This window comes from Tenrec ecaudatus, chromosome 2, assembly GCF_050624435.1.
Source record: "Tenrec ecaudatus isolate mTenEca1 chromosome 2, mTenEca1.hap1, whole genome shotgun sequence".
NCBI classification, from domain to species: domain Eukaryota; kingdom Metazoa; phylum Chordata; class Mammalia; order Afrosoricida; family Tenrecidae; genus Tenrec; species Tenrec ecaudatus.
This window is the reverse complement of record NC_134531.1, coordinates 182,953,623-182,978,899: the sequence shown is the minus strand read 5'-3', so window position 1 is coordinate 182,978,899 and position 25,277 is coordinate 182,953,623. Positions and strand designations below refer to the sequence as shown.

General features: G+C 43.4%; 1 protein-coding gene and 1 non-coding gene across 4 annotated transcripts; both read right to left on the bottom strand.

The window, feature by feature from the left end:
- Positions 1-880: 880 nt before the first annotated feature.
- On the bottom strand, positions 881-25,063 carry SPDL1 (spindle apparatus coiled-coil protein 1). Of its 3 annotated transcripts, XM_075541937.1 has the most exons (12): positions 24,928-25,063; positions 19,734-19,914; positions 16,309-16,485; positions 13,242-13,436; positions 12,511-12,660; positions 12,314-12,412; positions 12,130-12,240; positions 10,373-10,513; positions 7,800-7,903; positions 7,019-7,206; positions 4,161-4,500; positions 881-1,947 (listed from the first exon to the last, which is right to left on the bottom strand). In XM_075541937.1, exons 2-12 carry the CDS (start codon positions 19,890-19,892, stop codon positions 1,800-1,802), a joined length of 1,812 nt encoding a protein of 603 aa, XP_075398052.1. In that variant the 5' UTR covers positions 19,893-19,914; positions 24,928-25,063; the 3' UTR covers positions 881-1,799. The 3 variants fall into 3 exon arrangements, with proteins under 3 accessions (XP_075398052.1, XP_075398050.1, XP_075398051.1); XM_075541935.1 differs by lacking the exon at positions 881-1,947 and having other exon boundaries at positions 1,960-4,500; XM_075541936.1 differs by lacking the exon at positions 881-1,947 and having other exon boundaries at positions 1,960-4,500; positions 19,734-19,911.
- LOC142442170 (small nucleolar RNA SNORA42/SNORA80 family) lies at positions 11,823-11,956 on the bottom strand. Its single transcript, XR_012783401.1, has one exon. It is a non-coding gene; the product is annotated as a small nucleolar RNA SNORA42/SNORA80 family (small nucleolar RNA).
- Positions 25,064-25,277: the final 214 nt, after the last annotated feature.

Here is a 25,277-nt window from a genome sequence, read left to right as displayed (position 1 = left end):
GAGGGGAACCCTCTACGAGATGGGTTAACAGTGTTTACAACAATAAGGTCCAACATAACAATTGTGAGGATGGTACAGGAGCAGATACAGTGTTACCTTATCTGTCAACTACCATATGAGCAGAGAGTGGAAATAACACATAAATTTAAATGTAATGGTTTACTGTGGGAACGAGATGATGGATAGACTCTGGATTTCTGTTACGATATCTTGTTTTATATATGTGAATTTTAATTCAGTTTCTGTATTTAGTAAAAAAAAAAAAGCAATGCCCAAACAAATCAGGGAGCTCTGGTGGTGCAGTGGGTTCTGCACTTAGCTGCGAATCACAGGGTCTGCTGGAACCCACCAGAAGCTCTACTCTATAAAGATCTCACAGCTCACAAACCCAACAGAGTACTGCGACCCAGCCTACAGGGCTGCTATCGTAGAAGGCAAGCCTTTGAGTTGGTATCGACTCACAGGAGTGAGTGGCAAACTATTCTTAGTCACAAACCTGCCTTGTTGAACATTTATGAGCAGAAACTATGCTGTGAAATCACAAGCTTAATCACTACATTAAATTATATAGTATTAAAAGGCATAAATAAGTTTACAAACAGGAAAACAAATCCACCACCACTGAGTTAATTCAGACTCCTAGTGCCCCAAAGGACAGACTGAACCTGCTCCTTAGGGTTTCTGAGGCTGTACACCAGCACAGAAGGCCCACCTCCCGCCTGCTAGGTTCTGTAATATACAATATGAGCATGATTATTCAATTAATGAGATCTCAGATTAAATGTATTACTTGTTCCTTGGTGTCTCTTATTTAATCTTTCTGAAGAAATATTATGTAATCTGAAGTCTAATTACCATAGAGTATACTTTTTGTAGCTAGTAAAAGAAAATGAAAAGTTTAATACTTGATTTACTTAGAAGTGAGAGGTAAGTTTCTTTCACCTCATGTTACAATAGATTTATTTAATTACAGTATACCCCACTTATACATATATAAATATATATACACATACATACATGAAAGTGTATTCTAGATAAGACTCTAAACATTCAAAGGGAGAAAAATTCTTTATTTGAAAATTTCAGAATTAGTTAAGTATACAGGTATCATGGAATTAAGATTCCCTGAATTTTCTTTTTTTCCTCTACTTTATTCCCTTTTAGTAACATGCTGCTTTCTATACCGAAAGAATAAGGAAAGGGAAGAAATTGCAGTTTCGTTTTAGATTTCAAAATTGCTTGTTTCATAAGAAAATTTAAATTGTGTGTGAATACAAAGATTAACATAGTTTCTTTAAACACTCATGAAATCCTGTAACAATATAATATATATTTTAAAATCAAATATCCTATTTTTAGAGCACACTGGAAAAGCTAATAAAAAAATAGACAGGAGAATATTGAATATGCCTTTGTTTTCCTTCATGCTCTCTTTTCAAATATATGGCTCTCAAGATAAACCACTAGGTTATTAGCTGCTCGGATCACTCAGAGATATCCATACACAGTGCAGCAAAAAGATTTTTATTAATTATAATGTCTCCTTCAGGCAGTTTATTTATTGTGATTTCCAGAAGCGCCCTGACAGGGCACAATTCAAGGAACTCTCCATGTTGGTCTTGACCAACTGTTGAGCACTTGGCCAAAGTCTCATGGAAACGCAGGTCCTGGCACAATGACACATAGATATAAGCATGTCCCCCCACCCCGGTCTGCACACTTCAGACCAGGCGATCTTCACCAAACTGCACCCAAACCTCTGGTGCCAATGGTACTTTACTCTCATTACAGGAAAGCCTTTACTGCTGAGGGCACTGGGTCTCTGGAGTCGCTTTGGACGACACGTACAAGATAGGGTGTGTTTTCTTACAGGTTTCCTTTTCCAATTTGCTTGTAGTTTCTTTGCCTTCTTTAACTTCTGTTTGAAGCTTTGATTCAGCAATTAACCTAAAGGCATGAAAGCATCCACTCTGTATTCAAATGTGGTTACGAGAAACCTGAAGAACACCCCCTAGGATAAGAGCCCCCCGTGAGGCACTGGTTTCTAAACAGGCATTCAACGCACATGCCAAAGAGCCTCTTCCCATAAACTGACCTTCTTCTTTAAATGTCTACAGAAATGTCTTCATAAGTGGCCATGGCAAGGCCTACATGAAATACTTAAAGTCACACCAGGTGCCTATCATGATAAGCATGCCTAACATGAAAATAAAAATGCCAGCTAAAACATACAAAAGGATAAAATTAGCAATGAATCTTCGCTGCATGGATAGATGTCTAAGTACTTATCAAAACAAAACAAAATCAAAACCCCAAATGGAAAATTCTGGAGAAAAAATAGTTTAAGAAAAAGAGACAGGAGAGATATTAAAAAGTCCTGTAAGAAAATCAAATCAATATAAGGCATGCAATAACGGAGTTCCCAAGAAACCCTCATTTACTGATATGAAAGTATCTTAGATAGTGTATCTAAGTTAAGCATGCACAGAAACAAAGTTGGAAACTTCTTCAGTTAGCAGATGGACTCACACACACACACAAACAAATGTTCCGTGGCATTTTATTTGTTTTTGTTTTATACCAAGACAGATCTCAGTGTGCTATTTAAGTCAATCAAGTAGCTACTTACATTTGCTTAGTAATTTTTAATCAAGCAAAAGGGCAGAAAAGAAACGAAGACAACACAGATGGCAAGGTTTGCGCTGATCAGTTTAGGAAATCACCTCCAGAAATATACAATGATCAAGCACATTTACACAACGCATCACGTATGAACAAACATAACCTCCCGATTCATCTCAGAACCACTCAGAACTGTGGGTCACGTTCCGTTCATGTAAAGTGACGCTGTTCTTGAAGACAGTGAACTGCTACCATTTGTGACTTATGCTACAAGCGTGTGGCAGGCACTCACCGCCACCCCACATGGCAGAAGGAAGGCCAGGGCGATCGGACAGAAGATTACGCCCACGGGAAAGAAAGCCCCACAGAAGGCAAATCTACTCTGACACGCATGATGGTGCTACCAAGAGTTGGAATCGACAAGGTGCCAAAGGTCTGTGGCCGTTTCTGTCCTGCATAGGTTCTAACCATATGATATGAAAACCCAGGAGTAGCTGAAATGAGTCCACAGTCGGTTACTAGTAGCACTGACGGTGGGAAACCGAAGATAAAACACAAGGAAGCCCTTTGCGGACGGTGGGATAAGGGTGACACTTCGACTGAAGTGAGCATTTACGGCATGCATGTCCTGTCTTGTGTCGCTGATAATGATGGAGCCTTAGCAGCACTTAAGGATCACATTTAATAAGAGGCGGGCTGAGCTAGCTCTTTTCTCGTCGATAACGTTCCTTTTCTAAAGGTGCATTTATTTCCAATGTCCCTGCTCACCTTTTATTTCTAAAACCTTTCCCAGTTTCTGCAGGCACTTCTTTGTGCCTCACCCCCGGACCACACCAGCGGCTAGCACCTGTTCCACGCAGTCCATCCACTAGCACCTGCTCTTCTCTCTCACCTTCTGAGGCTTATTTTTATTTCTTTTAAAGGACAGAGTCTTCCTCCAGATGTACGTGTCTGACACCTCCTTGGTCAGGCACAAGTTCTTTTAAAGGGAAACTAGAGGCTTTGAAGTTTGGATATAAAAAGAAAATGAATTAGCTTTGATATTTTCAAATGTCAAAATAGATATCAAAAGCCATGCCTGAAAGCGTGAAGATTACACAATTTCAAACGCCATAAAAATTTCACCGAACAGTTTTCTAAAAGGCTGAAATTTGTTAGTGTACTGGAAAGCCCTTTGAGAAGGCACGTTAATTTGTCTTCCATGGCCACTCTGGAACCAGGGGGAAAAATGACAGCACATTTAATTGAAATCAACAAAACCTTCAAAGATGTATTCCTTGATATTCCATTGCATGACACAGAAATAACTAATTTTTTTCAAAGCACCAATTACCATATTTCAGGAGTCTTTTCCCCTTGCAAGCATTTTAGGCTTTCTCAAAGCTTTGAAAAAGTTGAAAGCAGGTAGATGAAATTGGGGGATGATACTGCATGCAATGCTAAGGAAGTAGACAAAGAAATAGAAAGCACAGTCCATGCAGCGGCAGAGAAGAGAGGCAGAGGTCTGCTGAGCGCCCGGAGGAAAGGAGGGGACTGACCTGGCAGAGTTCAGCGTATTTCCACTTCTCTCACTCAGAGCTTCGCCGTCCGCTGGAATGCCCACAAGCTGCACACGCTTCTTCTCCTTTGTGGGCTGAAATTCCACCGACTGGCCTTTGGTGGGACAGAGACTGGCCGTGGGTGTGTTCTCAGAAACTGTCATTTCTAACTGCAAGTTGTCTCCCGAGCTGCCGGGCCCGGCCCGCGCCTCCTCTTCCGGAGCGGGCCCTCTATGAAGCTCTCCCCCAGCAGCACTGTCGGCACATGTGTCCTTGGAGGGGCTGGTATCCAAAGGCAGAACTTCACGTCTTTTTTTGAGAACAGGCACTTCAATTTTCTCTGGGAATAATGATCAATAAACAATAAATAAATCCAGTCCATGAAGGAAAACAAAGACGAATTCAATAGAACGGGGTAAAACTCGTACACCCAGCTTCCCCTTCGTTGTCCTCCATTCTGTTGACATCTGCTCACCCTTTCATGCAGTAGACCACGTCTGCCTTTGTTGTGAGCGCTATCAACTTTATCTTTGAGAAGTAATTTCACAAAGATTTCCATCAGAATGCAATTTATTTTTGGCTATTAGGGTGAACACCTACGGGTTTTCTCCTGGCGAGATTCCTTATGCTTCGGTGAGAGCCGTAAGGGAGACGCGCAGACCTCGGGACAGGGATGAAATGAAGTGGCGGGTCAACTGCTAGCCCTCTCACCTCCACTTCCTTTACCTGTCAAGTGGGGATTACAAGCCCCACCTTACTCAGCAGTGCACGTCATAAGGAGTAACTGCAAAGGACAAGCGAGACTCCCTGACCACTGGTAATGAACACCTGCCCTATGCCAATCACCTCATGGGTCAGCGTGCACCACAGCAGTAGCTTCCTAGCTTCATGATCTACACCACCACAGGCCCACACATGGGAAATTGACCATCCTGGGACTTCCTCTCCATCCCTGTGCAGCTAAGATTTTCATTTTCAAAATCACAATGCTTGCAAAGTCTAAGGATCTGTGGTCAAAGCCAGGGTTGAGTTCTCTTTTAGACCGTCCCTTGCCCTCCCCCTTGCACTACTCCTTCGAAGTCCACATCACCTGAAGCATTACCCTTCTTCCCACCTCTCTGCTATGCTCAGTTTGGTAAGCCTCTGAAATTTATAACGGCTGATCCCTAATCACAGGGAAGCCTGGGAATTGAGGAGAAGAGGAATCAGAGGTAGGGAAGCTTTGTAAACACTATTAAAAAGCCTACCATCTCCGACAGCCTCGCCACTACTGTTGAAAACTACTGGCGAGTCACTGAGACCTTTTTGAAGAGAAGGCGTAGGCATGTGAACAGTTTGAGGTCAAAAATGAACAGAGAACCCTTAACCTAAAGCATGTGAGAGCAGACCTTTTGTTTTGTTTTGCTCTACACTGGGGTTGGGAAGAAGGTCTAAGCACATAACTGCTAGAGATTTCTTTGTTTTTATCAATTACTTTACTCTAAATTTGAATTTACATTCAGCAAAATTTGTTATGTTTATGATGCAGAGGCTCCATGGTTCATTTATTTTTTTATCTGTCATACTGTCTTCCTTATTAACAGAATTCCCAATCTCTAGTGGAGAACGTGAACACTGAGAACCAAGACTGCAATTCCGACTTTCTAACAGGCAAAGGAGACCACACGACCCAATTCTGCTCAGTAGGATCTATGCATGCAGGCCAATAACACAGAGGGAGCCTGGCTCTTGGCACTGTGCCGTGCTGAACCAACCCTGGAATGAATATTTTCTCAACTTGCACCAGAATGTGGTGAAATTAAATTACTTCTGGCTTTGTTATCCCTGTCTTTGGGTGTGTGTGGGGTGGGGTGGGTGAAGCACCTCAGAGTCAGGAGGAGGAGGATCTCTAGATCATGATGAAAGGAGCCATCATCCGAGCATGTGTGAGGTCCCTGCCTGAAATGGCCGAGAGGGCAGAGGCCAGCGTGGAGACTACGCCATACCCCGGGAAGGAGCAGAGACCAGGAGGTAGAGCGGCATGCTTCCTGACTCCTGGACAAGGCAGTGGTGAGACACTGAGGATTAGAGACAGACTCACATCTACAGACATGGTTAAGAGGGACAAGGGGACAGTATCCTAATGTTTTCTGATCCTGACTTGCAGAAACATGTTCATGTCCCTCATAAACCCGCAATCCTGAGTAGCGTCTGGCTTCGCTGTGGTCATTAAACGGATTATTGAACTAGAGTGGAGTGCTGTGGGAGGGACAGTGGTGTCACAAAGGGTAAAGAAAGATGGAGGGTGAGGCAGGTCCGATCTCTGCCTCATGACAACAGGCATTGGAGCTGGTGCAGAGTTGGGTCCTCCTCATCCTGTGTGTAACCAGAGGTAGGACGGGGCCCCATGCCATCCCCTTACCGGGTTTTACCCTTCCTACCAGCCTCAAACTACCTTCACCAGGACGGTTCCCAAGTACCAACAAAATTCAGATTCGTTGGTGTCAGAGAAGATGCTGTGATCTTAAATGGAAAAGTCTCAAATGTCAAGATTCTACTATACAGAAGGAACAATCTAGATAGTAAAATAAAAAAAAACAAACACATCACATTCATATATGAAGGAGACTGAAAAAGTACATGCAAGGAAGTAGAGTGAAGAGAAAATAGAGTTTTCCACAGCTGTTTGCAGGCCCTCATATAAGCAGTTCTTTCTGAAGTTTTCTTGGCATTTACACACGCACATTCTTTCACTATAAATATCTAACCGCAAAATAGTCAATAATGAAATTTGCATACAGCGAGAGAGGAAAAAACTTGGTACAAATTCTCAGAGGCCCTCACGATTTAAAAGACAAAACTATATGAGCTACACACACCTTCAGGTTCATACTTCAGCTTTAATTCATCTAGTTTGGCTCTGAGCTTCATATTTTCACTTTGGGAAAGCTGGGAGAATCTTTCATTTGCAAAAAGTTTTCGCTCAATATCCAGAGCTTGCTGGCTCTCAAATAGTGCCTTCATCCGCTGTAAGGAGAGCTCGTCTTTGATGCTTGCAATTTCTTTGCTGTAGTAATTATCGGAGTGTACGAGCCCCGACAAAACGATTTAGAGAGAGAGAGAGAGAGAACGATTAAAATATCACGCAACCGCATACACTAGTTCACCTCAATGTTTGACTACATATTTGAACGCTTAGTTTAAAAAAGCGTGTCTGCAGATTTCAGAACCAAAGAAATAATGAACAATTAAAACAGTTTGGCAAGATCACCATCAAATAAAAATATGTCAGGCATTCTTTATAGGTAATAAACAAAAGGGAAATATATAGTTCCTAAGTTTATGCAGAAATATATAAATTCCACTAAGTTTTAAATTGCGTGGTATTTATTTGACTTAACAATCAATCACAAAAGAAACACCCTAAGCACAAAGACATTAAAGCCAGTCAATTATTCATGAACGTATATTTTCCTCAGATGACCAGCACTAATTATGTCTTAAATAAAGTCATGTACCAGACAAAGATATCTGTATTATGTCTCTTCTAGAATCTTGTTTCAGCAATTCCAAAACAAAATTTTGCAGTTATTAATAGTATCTATTACAAGCAAGCAAAATCAACCTCCATTTCTCCATCTACTTGGCCCCGGCACTTACTTTAAGTTATCAAGCTTTATCTGAAGTAAATCTGTATAATAGGTACCATCATCCACAACGTCAGAGTTGGCTGAAGGCTGAGAGCCCATACTTTCATATAAACTCTAAAGAGAGTAATAATTATTGTTAGTTATTATGAATAGCAAAAATAGGATGGTGCATTGTGTACGAGTTACCATCTATCTTACAGCACTCTCAGAGTGAAGGAGGCCTAGCTATTAGCCTTCCTCGCGCCCTGATGAGAAAGCTGGCTCACACGGACAGGAGAGGATGTGAAAGCAGGCGTGCAGCCTAAGCCTGGCTCCTAACCACAGCGGTCGCCTGCAGCGCCCCTCTGCTGGCCTTGGAAATGGAAGGAGCGCACGCTCACTGGGTTCAAGTCTGGACTTTTGGGCAAAGCTATAAATCAGAAAGAAGTGAGAAAGGAGGGAAGGGAAGCCGCTCAGGCGTTTGCTTCCCTGAGAGTCAGATGGAAACACTGTGTTTTCTCTAGAAGGAACGCACATGCCAGCCTGAAAGTGCGGATAAAGAATCTGGGCACAGCCATGCTTTTCCGAGTGCAGTGCAGGCCATGGCGCGCTGCCCAGTGCTGTGCGGACCTCGGCCAAAGTGCAGTCCTCTGATGAGTTCTTCCCGAAGACGGCAACGACATGGAGAGTCCTATGACACACTAATGGCTCCGAATAAGAATGCCTGCGGAAGTCGACCGCTTTTTCATTTACACACTTCAATCAGTTCATTAAAGTTTACTGAGAAGTTGATAACAGATTTTTAAGCTACTTGCTAACGTTAATGAAATCAAAATAAAGATACAAATACAATTTTTCATAGCTTAACACGATGTTTATAAAGAAAAACATACCAGAGGAGTAGCCAGGAAAGTACTGTGAAAAGCTCCGGTGGAGAGAAAGAAGCCTTCCCGACCAACACAGCACTATAAACCCTCAATCATTAGAGCCACGCAGTACCTCCTAGTGCCCAGAGAAGCCGGCGAGTAGAGTAAAATACAAAACCCCAAAGTGGCTCAAGCACATACTGAAATCTGGTATAAGAAGAACAACTGTCTCAAATCACTGCAGCCAACCTGGACGTTTCAAATAGGAATGTTGGGAAAACTAGTTTTTTATAAGACGGGTAAAATTAGTTGGATAACTTGCATACGACTTAAAAGGACAAAACAAAACAAAACCAATGGGGCGAAGCCTCTCAATGTAAAATTGAGATCTCACACCTAATAGCAGACAGGCTGGGTAAATTTCTCTACAAATGATAGTGTAGAGGCAGATTCCCAGTGATGATTCCAAATCCATCATAAAAGATTGAAAAAAGGAGCTATGTACAAATATGAAAACTTTTACAAGGTAAAAATGAACAAACAACAAAACAAAAGTACACCCATAAGCAAAGTTGAAAGACAAGGAACAAACTCAGAGGAAATATTTGCAAGATACATCGTAGACACAAGGCTACTGCCTCTAATAAAGGGCTATCAAACCTTGAGAGAAAAAGAATCCAACAAAAGCTAGCAACAGATGAACCGTTTATCTTCTCTCTCATGCACACACATGAAACCATTACACACCTGACAAGAAGATTGACTTCATTTGCATTTCACCAAGCCCAAAGCCGAGTCAATTGTGCCGCGTAAGGGCCCTGTATAGGGCTTCCAAGATTGAGAATCGTGACAGAGCCAAGAGCCTCCTCTTGCTCCTGCAGCCTCCGTCCACACGCACTGCGCTTAGCAGCCCTGTGCTCGCCCAGCCCCAGCAGGCTCCACGGCTCATTCATGTTCATGGAGACATGCCAGGCAAGACCAGAGACACCCTTTCTCATCACTCAAGGTCACTCCGCCCGGCAGTGACTGAGTCGGCAAACATGCTCTCGTGAGGCAGGAATGAGAACGTTTCGACCCACTTGGTGGGAATGCAAGCTGGGGGATCACGGTGAAAGACACAAAGCAATCCTCATTCCACTTCTTTGAAAGCCTAAATTTGTTTACAAAAAAGTGTTTCTAAGTGTTTATTGAAAATTCTGACAGAGGATTCCAGGTGGCACACACTGTGGGGCACACGGCACAGCTAGGTCCTCCTGGGTGCCCATGAGAACGCAAGGGAGGCGAGCAGCAGCGCGCAGACACACACCTCGCGGACAGAATGCTGAGGAGGGCAAAACAAGAGAGAGATGCTTAAAGGGGCCATGAGAGAATCCAGAGTGCTCGAGACAGTCCGTATCACGAAATGCGTGGCAGTCAGATGCACAGAGGCACATGCTAAACTGCACCGACTTCTGAAGAGCTGCAAATCAGAGTCTATCACCACGGTATAAATTACATGCAAAGTAGACAATATCAAAAGCAAAAATAGGGGAGATTGGCTTGAGTATATTAAAAGCAAAACTGAAGAATTGGAAATCAGAAAACATACCAAAGTGGGGGCAATATTTTAAAAATATTGAACCATTCTGAAATAAAACTCAGTTAATTATGTAACAAAGAAGCCTATTTGAATTGTAAGTAAGTAGCAATATATCCAAACCAAAGTTTAGCTGGCACATGCAAAAGGTGTTGCACATACCTTAAATTTCTCCAGATTTCTAATTTCACCTAAAAGATGCTTTATTTCACCATTCTTCTGTTCCAACATGGCAAACAACCGCTCCTGCTGCTCGTATTCGGTGGGAGACCCTTTCATCTGCAGCAATGTGGCTATTTGTAACTACGACAGGAAAAAGCAAAGAACCCAGCAATAAAAAGTACAGAAGACTATGGTGAAGGGGCGCTTCAATTAAAGCTTGTGGAAAAACAGAATTAAAAGATAATGGACTTTTTCCAGTATTATTGAAGCCTCCCTCATACAGCTGGTGGAATTCATCTTTTGAGTTCATTTTGGAAACCAATTTGCTTTTTTAGTCTAATAATTTAAAGACATTTACTCAACAACTTTGGTCATCGATTCTTAATACTGAAGTGTTTGTTCCGCGTAGTTACGAGTGATCTCTTACACTTACAGCTACCTATACCTTTGCTAAAACACAAGTGATGGCTAAGGTTCGGAAACAGGTCACTTAATTCCAAGTGAGCCTGGTCCAAAGCAGTCCACCCCTTGTATGTATTTCCAAAACATTTACTTTAGCTCAACAGTACTGAGTGAAACAATTAAGCTACTCGAGTGACACACAACAAGAATCGAAAGAGAAGACAAAAGGTAAGGATTACATGCTATTCTACTTTAGAGCACCAATCAACTTGTTTCATAACAATTAGAAAGATATTGACCAAAACCAAACCAAACCCACTGCTCTTGGGTTGATTCCTGTTCAGAACAGAACTCCCCCACAGGGTTTCCAAGGCTGGAATCTTAACGGAAGCAGCAGCCTGCCTCATTTTTCTCCCATGGAGTGGCTGAAGTATTCAAAATGCTAACCTTTCACGTTCATGGCTGAGCATCTAACCACTGCTCCAACATGGCTCTTGGAGGGATGTGAGGTTGGCAGCATATTTAAAAGGAGGACAGAAATGTGATTTTTAACATTTGCCTAAGAAGATTCAGAATGTTACCAGTCTCTGAAACCTGCTGGGAACATTGAGAGATTATAGGTAGCCCGAAAAATACTGCAAGTGTGTAAGTGAGAACATATGCATAGAAATGGAGGGTTGGCAAATGGGCGGCACCTTTTGAAAATCTTTAGTAGTAAATCTTTACTATTAAAATCCACAACTACTGTTTTTATGAAGTAGGCATCTATTTCCCAAGCATTTTACTAAGGATCCTTGGTAGTGTAGTGGATTAGGAGTTGGGAAAGGCTAATGCACTACCACTTGAAGAAAGAGAAAAAGGAAAATTATATATAGCACAGCATATAATAATAAATATAACATAAACAACTATATAACGCACACGTTTGTAGAAAATGGATGTAAAAGATATGAGAAAAATGTCCACAAACTTTCATATGTATGTATCGGTGGCTGCTAAATACGCTACTGCTGAATCTTTATTCCAGAATCAACTTTTTTTTTTTTTTCACTGTGCAACCCGCTTCAGTGCCTGAAGCCCATGGGGTAAAGCCAGGCAATGGTTCGGGGTTGCAGTTTGCTTTGGCATGGGACACTATGAGAGGCCCATGGGATCGGACCTGCCATAAATCCAAACCCATGCCACAGAATCTACTTTTTAAAATAAAATATAAATGCAACTTTCCCTCAATTAAAAACAAACACATGTATGCTCACATGTAACTATGTGCTTAAAAATAATCAAGGAAACACAGTCCTCTGATGTATTTATACAAAATAGGGTTTAATAAACCTTTGATGGCAAAACTTCTTTACCTTCATTCTTTGCATCTGCTCCCGATTAAACACATTTTGTTGCTTCAGGGATTGATACTTGACTTTCATACTGATGAGCTGGCGTTCCATTGCGGCTCTTCGATCTTCCACCTAGAAAGCAAGAGCCTGTTGAGTTGCTCCTGAAAGTGAGAGACTAACATACTCCTGAAATGTCTGTCAGTACCTCTGCAAACAAGGAGTTGCCTTTACTACTGGGGTCCAAGGCTTGCTGGAGTGCCTGGTCCAATTGCACTTGAAGATCTTGATTTGCGACACGAGCTTTCTGAATTTAAAAGAAATGCGATTCAGCCAGCAGTGACGAGGTTAGCAAGAGAAGAGCTGATCAGAGCCCAGAAAGGCCAGCGTCATTATCGCCCCTACCTCTAAGGCACTGCAGTACGACACGGCTTCTCTCTCCCGCTCCTGCTTTTCTTCCCTCAGGCGCTCTACCTGGCGCAGCAAGCTGGTACTGAGCAGTTCCAGCTGCTCTTGCCGGTACTTCAGCTCAGTCACTTCTTCTTCGAGCGCCAGCTACTGGACAGAATTGAAAGGGGGCACTCGTAAATAATCTCTCATTTCTCGCGCAGCTGCTCCATTCCTCCGTCTCTGCTGATCACCCCCAAACAAACATTAAAGAACCAGCCAAAGGCTGGGAGATGAGTAACAACATTACGAAATTACTGAAGCTTTCAGCCGAAAACCAGTTAAAAGGCTCTGAAAACCACCTTTCCTTCTTGTGAACCACACCAGTTTTCATTTTCACTTACTTTAGCCTGCAACAATAAAAACAATCCTCACGTACATTTCATTTCTATTGCAGCAACATTTCATACTGTGTCTTCATAACACAGGGCCAGAATCTATGCCTCTCAATTCCTCCTAGAAATGTTTTTATTGTTAAAAGTTAGCCCTGCCTCTACACAACCATGTAAACATGTAATCTGAAACGATATGTGCATAAGACAACCCACCTAAAAACCTTGAAATATTCTTAGTGACTCAGCTCTTAGGCCAAAAAGTACTTCAGGCTTACAAGAAGCTCAAGCTATTACGAAAGCGTGTAAAGAATTCCCAAAGGAGGAAAACGATAGGGAAGGCCCCATAACAATCACCTTCCCACTCTCCATTTCCGTCAGCTCGAGCTGGAGACCCAGCACCTCCGACGACGAGCTCTCGTGGGCGCGTTCGCAGACGGTGCGGACGTCCTCCGACTTGGAGGACAGGAGTTCCTTCTGATGGTCCACCTTGTGCTTCAGCTGCTTCTCGTTCAGCCTTGCCTCATCTAATTCCGCTTTCAGCTTTTCTAACTACAACACGCAAACATGAAAGAGTCATCAAAATACCTCATTGGAGGACAAAATACTCTGCTGTCTGCAGGACGGCTGTTCTGGAAAAGAGCCGGGCTGAACACACCTATTTTAAGACACTTTATAAAGTGTCACCATTTATCTCTCTGGGGAAACGGAGAACACACTCGCTCATACATGGGTCATTGGGAACAAAACCAGAGCAGGAGGGAAGCCTCAGGGCTGGACCTAGGTTTGAGTCCTGCCTTGGGGGAGCTACTTCGCCTATCTGAGCTTCATTTCTCAAATGCACAACAGGTACATCAACCATGGTACCCACCCTCTCTGGCTAACTGTGAGGCTCAGGCAAGATCAGCGGGATTCGGGATTAACTTTAAAAAACAAAATATAAAGGATCTTTTGCTCAATGAAAAACACATATTCTTACATGTAATTATGTGGTGGCGTGAAATTTCTTAATGTGGCTCTTCTACCCAAGTCTCTGTAACTCCCGACACCAAACAATTAGGTGTGACTACGTGAACAGGGTGTGTGAAACACCGACCGGTAGAGGGGATGGACTGATCTAAGGATGAGCCACGTTTGAGGCAGCAGCAGGGAGGGCGACACCAAAGACCTTGGAAGAGCACGTTTAAGATCTCTGTCTAAAGCGGAGGAGGCCACCAAGATCCCAGCCCAGAGATGTGGCAGGGACACAGAGGAGCAGTGTAGAGACGATGCACTGCCTTCTCCTCAGGTGGCCGGGGACTATGGAACAGTGGGATGAGTGACATGCAGGCTGGCTTCCTTGCCCATGGAAGCAAAGGCCAAGGGACTGACTATGCAGTTGAGAGAGTAATGAGACTGTACCCTTAGCGTTTACTGATCCTGACTTGTGGCAACCCATCAGCTTCTGTAAATAGCTCCGGTACCTATGAGTACTTGATTCTGTGCGGCCACTGCAACTCCCATATGCTCAAATGTAAGCCGAGTTTCCCAGCACATTTTTAATGCAGTTTTTGTGGTAAAATTAGGTGCCTCAGTTGATATTCGGGTTGGTTTATACTTGAATATATATGGTAATCATTGCATAGCAATGAGCGTGCTGGGAGAGGACCGGTTGGTGTGAGAAAAGATGAAATGGCTGACCCCTGCCTCATGGTACTAGGGAAGCCAGGAGATCAGACACTGCCCCCTCCACTGCTGTCAAGTCTATTCCAACTCATGGCAACTCTACAGGACAGAGTGGATCTGCCTCTCTGGGTGTCTGAGACTGCAACCCATTAGGGGAGTAGTAAGCCTCATCGTTCTACTGCACAGCGGCTAGTAATTTCAAAGCGCTAATCTTATGCTGAGCAGCTCATGATGTAAGATAAAAAATTCAGCTGTCTTTCTGATCAAACATCACGATTGGTCCAAATGTGCTGCACGATGAGACTACTGGGGTTTTCTGTTCCTAGATATCGCAAATAGTTGGGCAAGACATCACCAACTGAGAGCTTGGGGCCTCCCATCCAGAGCCATCTTGGAGGATGTGCTTGACAATCAGCTTCTACAAGGTCATGGCCTTAAACATCCCATGGGCAGCTCTATTCTGCACACAGGAAATTGCGATGAGAGGGGATTTACTTGATAGCAATGGCAACAGGCACCTGATAAGAGTGGCATGCCTTCTGATACAGATACAATTAATCCATACAAGTAATCAAAGCAGGCAGCCAATAGATGAAATTATTCTCAATGTCAACAAGATTGAAAATAAGCTTTGACTAATTTTCTCCACCCCAATAAACCATTTCTATAAAAGCCCACGGGGAAGCCCATGGGTCTGTGTGGTGTTAGCTGAGCGTGGGACTGACTGATACCCAGAGGCAGGCAGGGGGGTCTCAGTGCTACTCCATGCCACATTTTCCAAGATAAATCTACTAGCTCAAATATGTAATTTCACAGATTTCATTATTTACAAGGAGAAACATGTTTAAAGTGAGTCAATTTAATGAGACACTAAACAATAATATGGGCAATACTATGACAGGGGAAGGTGCTACACTAAAAAAATAAAATTGAAAATTGGAAAACCGCCTTCTGAGAAAGAGGCCAAGCTTCCCTGGAGGAGTGTGCACATAAAAGTCTGGATTCCTCAGAAGTGACCCGAAGCAACTGGGCAGTTAGCTGCAGGGGAGCGAGGGGGTGTTAGGAGAAAATGGATAAGCACTGTACGATCACCCGCCGCGTTCATGCTTGATTGACGTGGAGCCAATCGGACGTGTCTTTAGGGTAAGTACAATGCTTCCGTGCACAGGCTGTGGGGTCACACCGCCTCAGATCAAATCGTGGGCTGCTATTCCTAACTCTGTAATTTTGGCCCACTTAACGTTCATCCTGTTTAAGCACTGGTTTTGTCAGCTGATCCCTACAGATATACGCTCGTTACAGAGTTTTAAGAATAGGTATCGTGTATTCGTTTGTGTGCAATACACAAAATCGTTAACTAAAAAGACATGACTGGTCTCTTTCGGAGAATTGTAAAGTAGGGCACTGGGTACAGCAGAGGGTGGGCTAGCCTGTCTTCTGTCGGAGGCTTGCTTGCTTGTGCACTGTCAGCAAGGAGGCCCTGCTGGCCACCCCCACGACTGTGAAATGTACACGCCATTTCAGGTACTGTTACCAACATTATTACACTTAGTTAGCTGAGTATTATTTCTACCAGTCCCCGAGGTAAGTTTGACGCTCACTCAGCATTTTGTGTCCCCGCCTCAGCCTTAAGGAAATGGGGCATTTATCCTAACTGTCTTGCTGGGTGATCCTCAAGGGACTCGTCACCACGTACAGCTGACAGATCGCTGAACAAAATATGGCAGCGTTTTGATCTGAAGTATAAAAATATCCATACCTTATCTTTCAGTTCATTAACTTCCTGCCCGTGGCGTCTGCTCAGCTGGTCTTCTAATTTCTCCAAATGCGTCTTGTGTTGCTGCTTAACGGCTTCACACTCAGAAGTCAAACTTTCTAACATTCGACTCTTGAGCTCCACGTCTCTCTGAAGAGTGTATTTCTCCTGTTCGTAATTCTGAAATAGATTAGATTATAAGTTTACCACATAAATAAAGCTTGGAACCATGACATCCATGCAGTTCTCACCTTTACCTCATTTATCACTAGTTTTATATATCTGCTAATGGACAGGTAACAGCCATCCATCGAAATCGGACTCTAAAGCTGACTGGTCTTAATAAAAACCGCGGAGGCATATTTTGAAGGCACATTGACACCCCTGCTAAGGATGCGGCCCTGCTTCTGTGCCCTATCAAGGAAGTACAACGTGTCCAATGGCAGGCCAGTGTGGCAGGAAATCAATATGAGGGGACAAAATGAAAAGATTTCATAGCATTTTAGCCTTTTAAGGGAGAATCATTTGACTTGCCATTGCCAATAAGATGCTCTATTTATAACTCTGAGCAAAATAAAGAAACGGAGCAATTGGTGAAAAGTAAAAATTCTAATTTCATCTTTACCTTCAGAATGTAGCCATGTGAAAATTATTTACAAAATGACTTTCGGCGTGAACACAGTGCTGAGATGAAAGTATTTAAGAGGGCTTCTGTACTGACAGGCCAGTTTAGAGAGAAAAACGAAAACATGCCCATTATTCCTCAACAGCCCTTCTACGTTATCTTACTGCGCCTGAAGTCAATACTTAGGTAACAGATCAGGTCCCTCCGATACAATTCCTGCGCCACCTCATCTATGAGAAGGCTGCCATTCGCACACTGTGCCAGCGTCCTCCTGGTGCCATTCTGTTTGTGGCTTCCAGTGATCAAGCTTCCCTGACCGGCCGTGCCTTATGCTTTTAGGGCAAATGTTGGCTGTTTGATCTCATATAATTCCTTGTTTAAAGGCGTACATAACTCAAGGGTAATACTATTTATTGTATAATCCAACAACTCAATGTAAAGGAGACCAGTCCTCACAACTGGACCAATAAGTAACATCAAGATAAATGGAGGAAAGGTTGAAGTTGTCAAGGATTTTGTCTTGCTTGGATCCACAATGAATGCTAGGGAAGCAGCAGTCAAGAGATCAAGGGATGCATTGCACTGGGTAAATCTGCTGCATGAGATCTCTTTAGAGTACTGAAAAGCAAAGATGCTACTTTGAGGACTAAGGTTCATCTTAGCCAAGCCAGGTATTTTCAATCACCTCAGATGGATGTGCAAGTTGGACACTGAATACGAAAGACCACAGAAGAATCAACGCACTGGAAAACATTTAAAGTACGACGGAGTTCTCCAAGGACAAACTAATGTCTTGGAGCAGGTAAGGCCAGCGTGTTCCTTAGAGGCAAAGATGTCTCATGTACTTTGGGCACCTTGTCAAGAGAATCAGTCTGTGGAGAAGGACATCAGTGCGCCAGTTTTCGGCAAAAAGCAGCATGCCTCTCTTGCCCCAAGCACTTTACTCACCTGACCTCACTCCAAGCAAGACTTCTTTTTGTTTCCTCGAATGAAGAAAGATATGAAAGAATAGTGATTTGCCGATGCAGATGAGAAGAAGAAGATGAAGAGGGAGGTGCTATCAGTCATCCACACTTATGAGTTTGAAAAATGTTTCCAAGGATGGATTCATAGATTTGACAAATGTATTAAGTGTACAGGAGTGTATTTTGAAGGTGATAATGTAGTTTTATAAAAATGTTTAAATTTATAGCCGGGGAGAGTTATTTTTTGGGGGGGGATGCCCTCGTGTGTGTATGTATGTTTTTTAATATCTGAATACAACTGTAAATACAGCACACACATTCCTATGCTGTAGATAAATCTGGATGTGCATGTGCATGGATTGGTGATGCAGTGGGTACGTGCCAGGCTGCTAACTTTAAGGTGAGCAGCTGGAAACCAACACCAGTCACTCCTTGGGGAAAGGCAGGCCTTCCTACTGCTGTGAAGAGTGACAGTCTCGGACACTCACAGGGGCAGGGCCACCCTGTCCAATGGATGGCTATGCACCGGCATCGACTCGATGGCACTGAGAGTTTGAGTACTTATACATGCCTTCTTGCACACATATATACCTAAAGGGGGCTTCAGGAAAGTCACGAGAAAACTCCATTATCTTTTAATTCCACTCTTGTATAAACTTTTTTAAGACCTCTTAGTTATCTAAGGAACCCTGGTGGTACAGCACTGGGCAGCTAAAAGGAAGGTTTGCAGATAGGAATTAACAGCCACTCTGCAGCAGCAAGATCAGTTTTTCTACTTCTGGGAAGAATGAGCCTCAAAAACCAACTACCCGGTCCTTACAGAGGTGCTATGCACTATGAGTTGGACTCAACTTGATGGCTGTAATTTGGAGCTTTGGTTTAACATCCCAAGTTAGATTCACTCCTGGGCATCTGAAACCTTTGGGAGCTCCTATAAAATGACAACTGTCTTCTGGATTTGTCTGAGTTATTCTTATACAGCCTATGTTTCCAAATGTAGCTGATCACTGGAATCACCTAGGGTGCTGGTAAAATTATAGATCCCTGGGCTCCACTGGAATCCCAGTGAGTCAGAATCTCTAAGAGAAGGAGCCTCAGAATCGGTAGTTTCACCACAGCTCCAGGTGATTCTAATCCTCCAATAAGTAAGGGAAGCTAGATATAGAAGAATATAAATGTGTAGAATCTTAATTATTAAACTAGAATTTAACTTTGATGAGTTATTTACCAAAACCATTGTGTATAGCACCATTTTCTATTACGAGAGATTTATAAACTTAACTTGACTTTGTCTTTACACCGTGAGTTCACGTTCAGTGATGGTAATATAGAGAAAAATAAAAGGGTTACCATTATTTTTATGTGCTATCTTTACAATTTTAGATTCATGCTTAAAGATCAGTTACTGTTTATTAAATAAAACTAAGTTGGTTATTCTTTCAATCAATATTTAATATGTGTGCCAGACAGAGTATCTTGTTCAGTTCAAGTTGGCCATTAGTAGGCAGTTGAATAAGTGTAGGATTAAGTGTAATGAGTATTTAAATGTTATTTTAAAGCTACAATGTAATATGGGGCTACTTAGGACGAGCACAGACAACAAAATCTAAAATCTATTATGTGGTAAAGAGGGTAATTATCGCTTGACTCTTCCACGTCAGAAGACACTGTGTTGAAAACCATCTTAGGAATCCATTTAGTTCATGCCCTTTTATTATTACTGGGAGCTTGGAAGGAAATAGATTTAAATCTTTGAAACATAATATAATAATAACAATTAATGACAAATCTTCAATGCCTAAGCACAAACTTTTAAATAAAGGTGTGCAGAATCTTACCTCGGTGATGGTCATCATTTCATTGCGACATTTATCCAACTGATTCTGCAGCTCATTTTGGTTCTCCACTAGCTGTAAGCCATACTGTGCAGCTTTTAGTCGCTCCTCTTCAACCTCCTTGAGCTTGGATCGAAGACCTGCGATTATATCTGCCTCCATGCTCGTTGCCTGGCTTAGCCTGCTGTCAACAAAGGAAATGAAACTGCTTAAGCTTAAACCAAAGTCTTCAAACAATGGCTTCAATAATAAACAAAGCATGTGCAATATTACTGCCAGGTAAAAACACAGTGTTACCATTTTCTACCTGACTTGGAAATGCTCGAATGTACACTTGATTTGAAGCTAAACCAAACAGAAAAAAAAGAACTGATGAATGCATTTGTTTCTAGGCAATTCTACCGGAGGAAACAATTCAGTTATGTGTCTGTGCTTTCTTAAATGTGAAAGCATGGTGCATTTCATAAGCACTCTAAACGCACACACATGCAATCAAGAGTAAAGAGACCAACAGAAGCGCAGCATAAAATGTAAAAAGGCAGCCTTGAATAAGGTTGATAAAGCAGAATAAATATCATGCGCACGATTTTCCACAAGTGTTAACTTCCAGAACATACTGGATTTACCTCCCTGAAAGCAGATCCACTAGTATATGTTCATAGTGATTTATGAGAGTATACAAAACAGAAACTATTTCAGAGTAATTAAAAGATGTGGTTATTAAAAACAAAACACCACTTTCCACTTTAACTCAACCTCACTCACTATCCTTTCCTGTTTGGTTCCAGCTGTTAGGTCAGATCTCAGACTCAGCTTTGCCTTCAATAAGCAATAGGGTATCACTCAAACTTTCGTCCATGTCTCTAGTTACTATAGTCTGTCACTCACTCCACAAATCCTCCTTGAATGCCAACATCCTTGAGGGAATTTACATTCTGGGTGGGAGGGGGGCAAACCAATCATAAAAAGTATATTTATTAAATACACTGGAGAGAAGTGAGAAAAACAAAACAAAATGGAGCAGGAGCAAGAAATGCGGAATGAGAACAGAAATTAAACTAGGGTTGGCAAGGTTTCCCAATGCGATTCTCATAGGACAGCCCTTGCTACCTCAAGGAATGAATACATGCATTGTCATGATGGTTACAACTCTGTGGGCCTATTTCTCAACAATGTAGATTTCAATTTTCTTCAGACTTCCTTCTAAGTCCCCGATTGGCTGTGGTCTTGGGAATCCCAAGTCAGCCACTGCGATCTTCTACGGTGAGGAAACTCCCCCTGCAGCTCTCCTCAGAGCCAGTCTTCCCAAGAGCCTGTCGGCAGCCACTCACCAATTTCAGATATGCTGGACCAGGTTTCGTTTATAACAAGCCCATGCATGTATGAACCGGAACCCCAGTAGCAGTACTTTTTGGCGTAGGTGCCAAAAGTAGGCAGATGTAGTGGTGGGAGCCTGTCAAAGTTTTGCACTGCTTTCCCTGAGAATGAGGGAGAGGGCAGATACAGGGACTGAGGTAAGAAAATGTATTCCATGTTACCCCGGGTTGGTAGTTAGTTACTGCTCTGAAAGATTCGCTTTCACACGTGTACAATGGGATTGGGGTGTCTGTCTGGTCCTGCCGCACCCTCACAGCCTTGGTTGTTGGGCTCACGATGGCAGCCCCTGTGCTAATCCTTATCACTGGTCTTTGTCACTGACCCCTTCTTGATCCAGCATGACTTCTTCTCCACATACTGACAAGTCCTTCCTGCTAACATGTCCAAAGAATATGAGACAAACTCTATGCATTTTCATTCATAAGGGAGTATTCTGTAATCCTTACAGAGGGATGCTGGTTCCTTCGGCAGTCATGGTATGTTCAATATTCTTGTCCAACACAATTCAAATGCACTAACTGTTCTTCAATCACCTTTACCCATTGTCTGGCTTTTGTGTGCAAGAGACAACGGAAAATACCATGGCTCAAATTAGGCACTTACCTTTACTCCTCAAACAGAAATCTTTGCTTTTTAACCTTCCAAGGTCTTTTCCCAGCAACTTTGCCCAGTGCTATATATTATTTGATATTGTTTCTCTTTTTTTGGGGGGAAGCAGCCTACAAAAAAGCTTTTTAAAAAACTGTTGTAAAACACAACATTTTCTAAACCTTTTTTACACGTGTAATTCAGGGGCGTCAATCACATCCATCACTTCATTTCTTGACTGCTCCTTCTGTGGGCACTGATTGTGGATCCACGTGAAATGAAATCTTGGACATTGCCACTTGCCAGGAGCAGTGTTTTAAATGCATGCTCTTATCTGTCTTAATGAGCCCTAGTTAAGTGTCAATATGTCATTTCCATTTACCAAAGGAAAAAAATGCAGTTAATCTCAGAATACCCCAGTCGGGAATATGCAAGATAGTCGTATAAAAGTAATCCCATTCATTCAAAATCCTGGTAGGAATTCCTATCATGTGTCAGGCACAGTCCTAGTGCTGAGGACACAGCAACGAACCCAACACTAGGTGGAAAGTTGGAACAGTAAGGGGCAACGTGTGAAGTAAGTTCAAGAAGGAATGATGTAAGTTGCTACCTGAGCATAAGAAATGGGGCAAGAGACAAGGACAACCCCCACCCATCCCCGCCAAGCTACATGGTCCTGAGAGGGGAAGGGTGTGGGAGGTACATGGGTGAGATTCCCTTAAGGAACTGACTTCAGGAGAGATAAAGGAGTTCAGCCAAGGTCCGTTGGTGGTGCAAAAGCGTACTGAGCTCAACTGCTAAAGGGAAGGTTGGGGCTCCAGCCCAAAGTGCTGGTTACCTACTTCAGAAAAGTGAGCCGCTGAATATTCCACGGAGTTCCGCTCCTTTAGAACTGCCTGTAGAGGATCAATCTGACAACCTGAACTACTGGGCAGGAAATGCTGGGGCAGTGAGTCTGTTCAAGAGGAAGGAGCGATTGCAAAGTGAGAATGGTCGAATGGTCGTATGACTCAGAGAATACGATCGAGTGCCACTGAGTGATATACGTTGAATTGTGTGTGTTTTCTCAGCAATAAAAAAATTAAAACAATTGTTAAAGAAATAAAAAATACAACGCCAGAGAAACATCGCTCCAAAATGTTAACAACCTCACATTTCAAGTGTAACTTTGGGGAAGATTGTAGGAAATGTTATAAAAAAAACTAAGTAAGACTATATTGAAAACTGCAATCCTTCAGAAAAATATCGATGACAGAGACCATTTAAAAAGCTGATTAAAAGTATGTAAACATGTGTCACACTTCATTATTCTGCTTGTGTTTTCTTTTAATGTTCTGCTAAGTAATAAACAGGGGTGTTACTTTTTGAAGGAACTGATTTGAAAGACAGAGCCCTGGTGGTTGCCCGTTGGGCTGCTAACTCAAGTTTAGCAGTACATTTAGTTTAATTACAGTAAGTCAAGCATTATGCTTGAAGCTTTGTACACAATCTCTTTATTTAATCCTTTCAACAACCAGGCAGAGAAACATGAAGTAGCTTGTCCAAGGTTACCTGCTAGTAAGTGGCTCCGTTAGATGGAACCCAGAGCCTCTAGGTGGGCCCGTCTCACCAGTGTGTCTACAGCCACCGAGATGAAACAGAGGGCACTCTGGGAGCCAGTCAGCCAAGTTCTTACCCTTTGTGGTTGTTATATAATCTGGTGTAATTTGAGGATTAAGAGTGTAGGGGTGGAGTCTAGCTTGTCAATCAACGTATAGCCAATGAGGCCTCTGTGTGGGCATGGACTGTTCCTGAGGATTCTGGGTATTCCTATATTTCCTGCTTTGAGGCAGGAGACAGATAGACTGACACTCTCCTCACACCCTGAGAGACATACTGCTCACAAGACACAAGAGCTATACTGATAGAGCCCATGTCCTGGATGCTGGGGAAGTGCCGCGTGGAGACCGGGACCAGTGTTGAGATGCTTACAATACCATGGGACCCAAAAGACTTCCCACCCACTGGCCTGTGATCTTCCTGCATTCAGCATCATTGCATGTGTTTCATGAGTCTGAAAAGGACTTTATAGATTGGTGTCAGCCATATGGGCTAATATCAGATTTATGAACTTGATCTGTACTGGGCTGGGATATTCAATAGCTGTTGTATATAAATCTCTTATACACACATGCGTGTTTATGAATTTGTTTCTCTAGTCTACTCGGACTAGCACGCCCTTCTCTTCCACTTGTCAATGGCTGGATCAATCTGGACTGTTTATTTACTATCTTGATTTCTCGTTTAAAAGGAGACCTGGTGGCACTATGAATTAAACAGTGGACAGTTAATCTCAAGGTCGGTCCGATCCATTTGCACCTGGAAAGATTTCCCATCCCAGAACCCCCCCATGGAGCAGTTCTACTCTATCCTCGGGGTCTCCAGGACTCAGAATCCACTCCATGGCAGTGGGTTTGGTTCTGAATTTGCTGTTGGAAGGATTAAATTAGATACTGGCTAAAAAGCAATTATATGGGAAAACAGACAAAAAGCAACCAAAACATCATGGGACGCACAGATGTGCTTTCTAAGTTTAGTTTTCACATAAAAGCTTGGGCGTAATTAATTTCAATACTACCGCGTTTAACTCAAAGTATTATCATACCAACACAATCATTACAGAATTTGTGAATGACGTTTGACCTTTATTTTGGTACTGAACGCACCGCTGCTGAGTTGATACCGGCTCACAGTGAGCCTACACGGGGTGACGAGGGTTATTGAGACTACTCATTCCGGAGGCAGCAGCTTCATCTTCCTGCGGGCGCGCTGCCGGGTTTGAACCGCCAAAGCTGGCCTGACAGCGCAACGCCTGGCCCACACCACCGACGGGGCTCCTTTTTGGGTACTGGGTTCTCGAGATCCAGCGTGCATTGTATTTTACGGCATTCAGTGCCGAGGGCCACAGCTGGCTAACGGCTCTAGCACTGGTACTGGGCAAGCTACCGTTCGTCACCAGCATGAGCACCAGGAGGCCGACCGGACTGGGCGTATTCACCGCGCGGCGGCCCGACGCGGGAAGGAAGGGCTCGGAGGTGGTTCGTACGAACTGCGGGTCCCGGGGGCGAGGCTGCACCTGCTGAAGCCACGCCCCGGGTCTTCGGAGGCCTTGCTTTGGAGCGCCGGGAACTCCTCCCGGCGGCCGCTCGCCGCAACTCCTCTCCACACCGAGACCCCTCGGCCCCTGGCCTACCTGTCTCCTCTCGCCTCCCCGCGAAGCTGCAGCCGGCGTTCCCGCGCGTTGACTCACGCCCGAGGCCGCCCGACACCCGCACACCGCCCCATTCACTCGGCTCCTCTCGGGGAGCGCCAGGCCCGTTTGAATGCAGTTACCGCGAGAACTGCACTTCTCTCGAGAACTCGCGCGAATCCGGAAAGCGGGGCGGAGCGTCCGCCCGAGCGCCCCGCCCCCTGCCCCTCCACTGCGACTGCGCAGGGGGCTGGTGGCGCAGGCGCAGTGGGAACGACCTGTTGGCTCCTAGCTGATTCCTCGGGTCATTTCTAAGTGTCCGCTTTTAGTTGGCGTGTAACTTAGGATCGTCC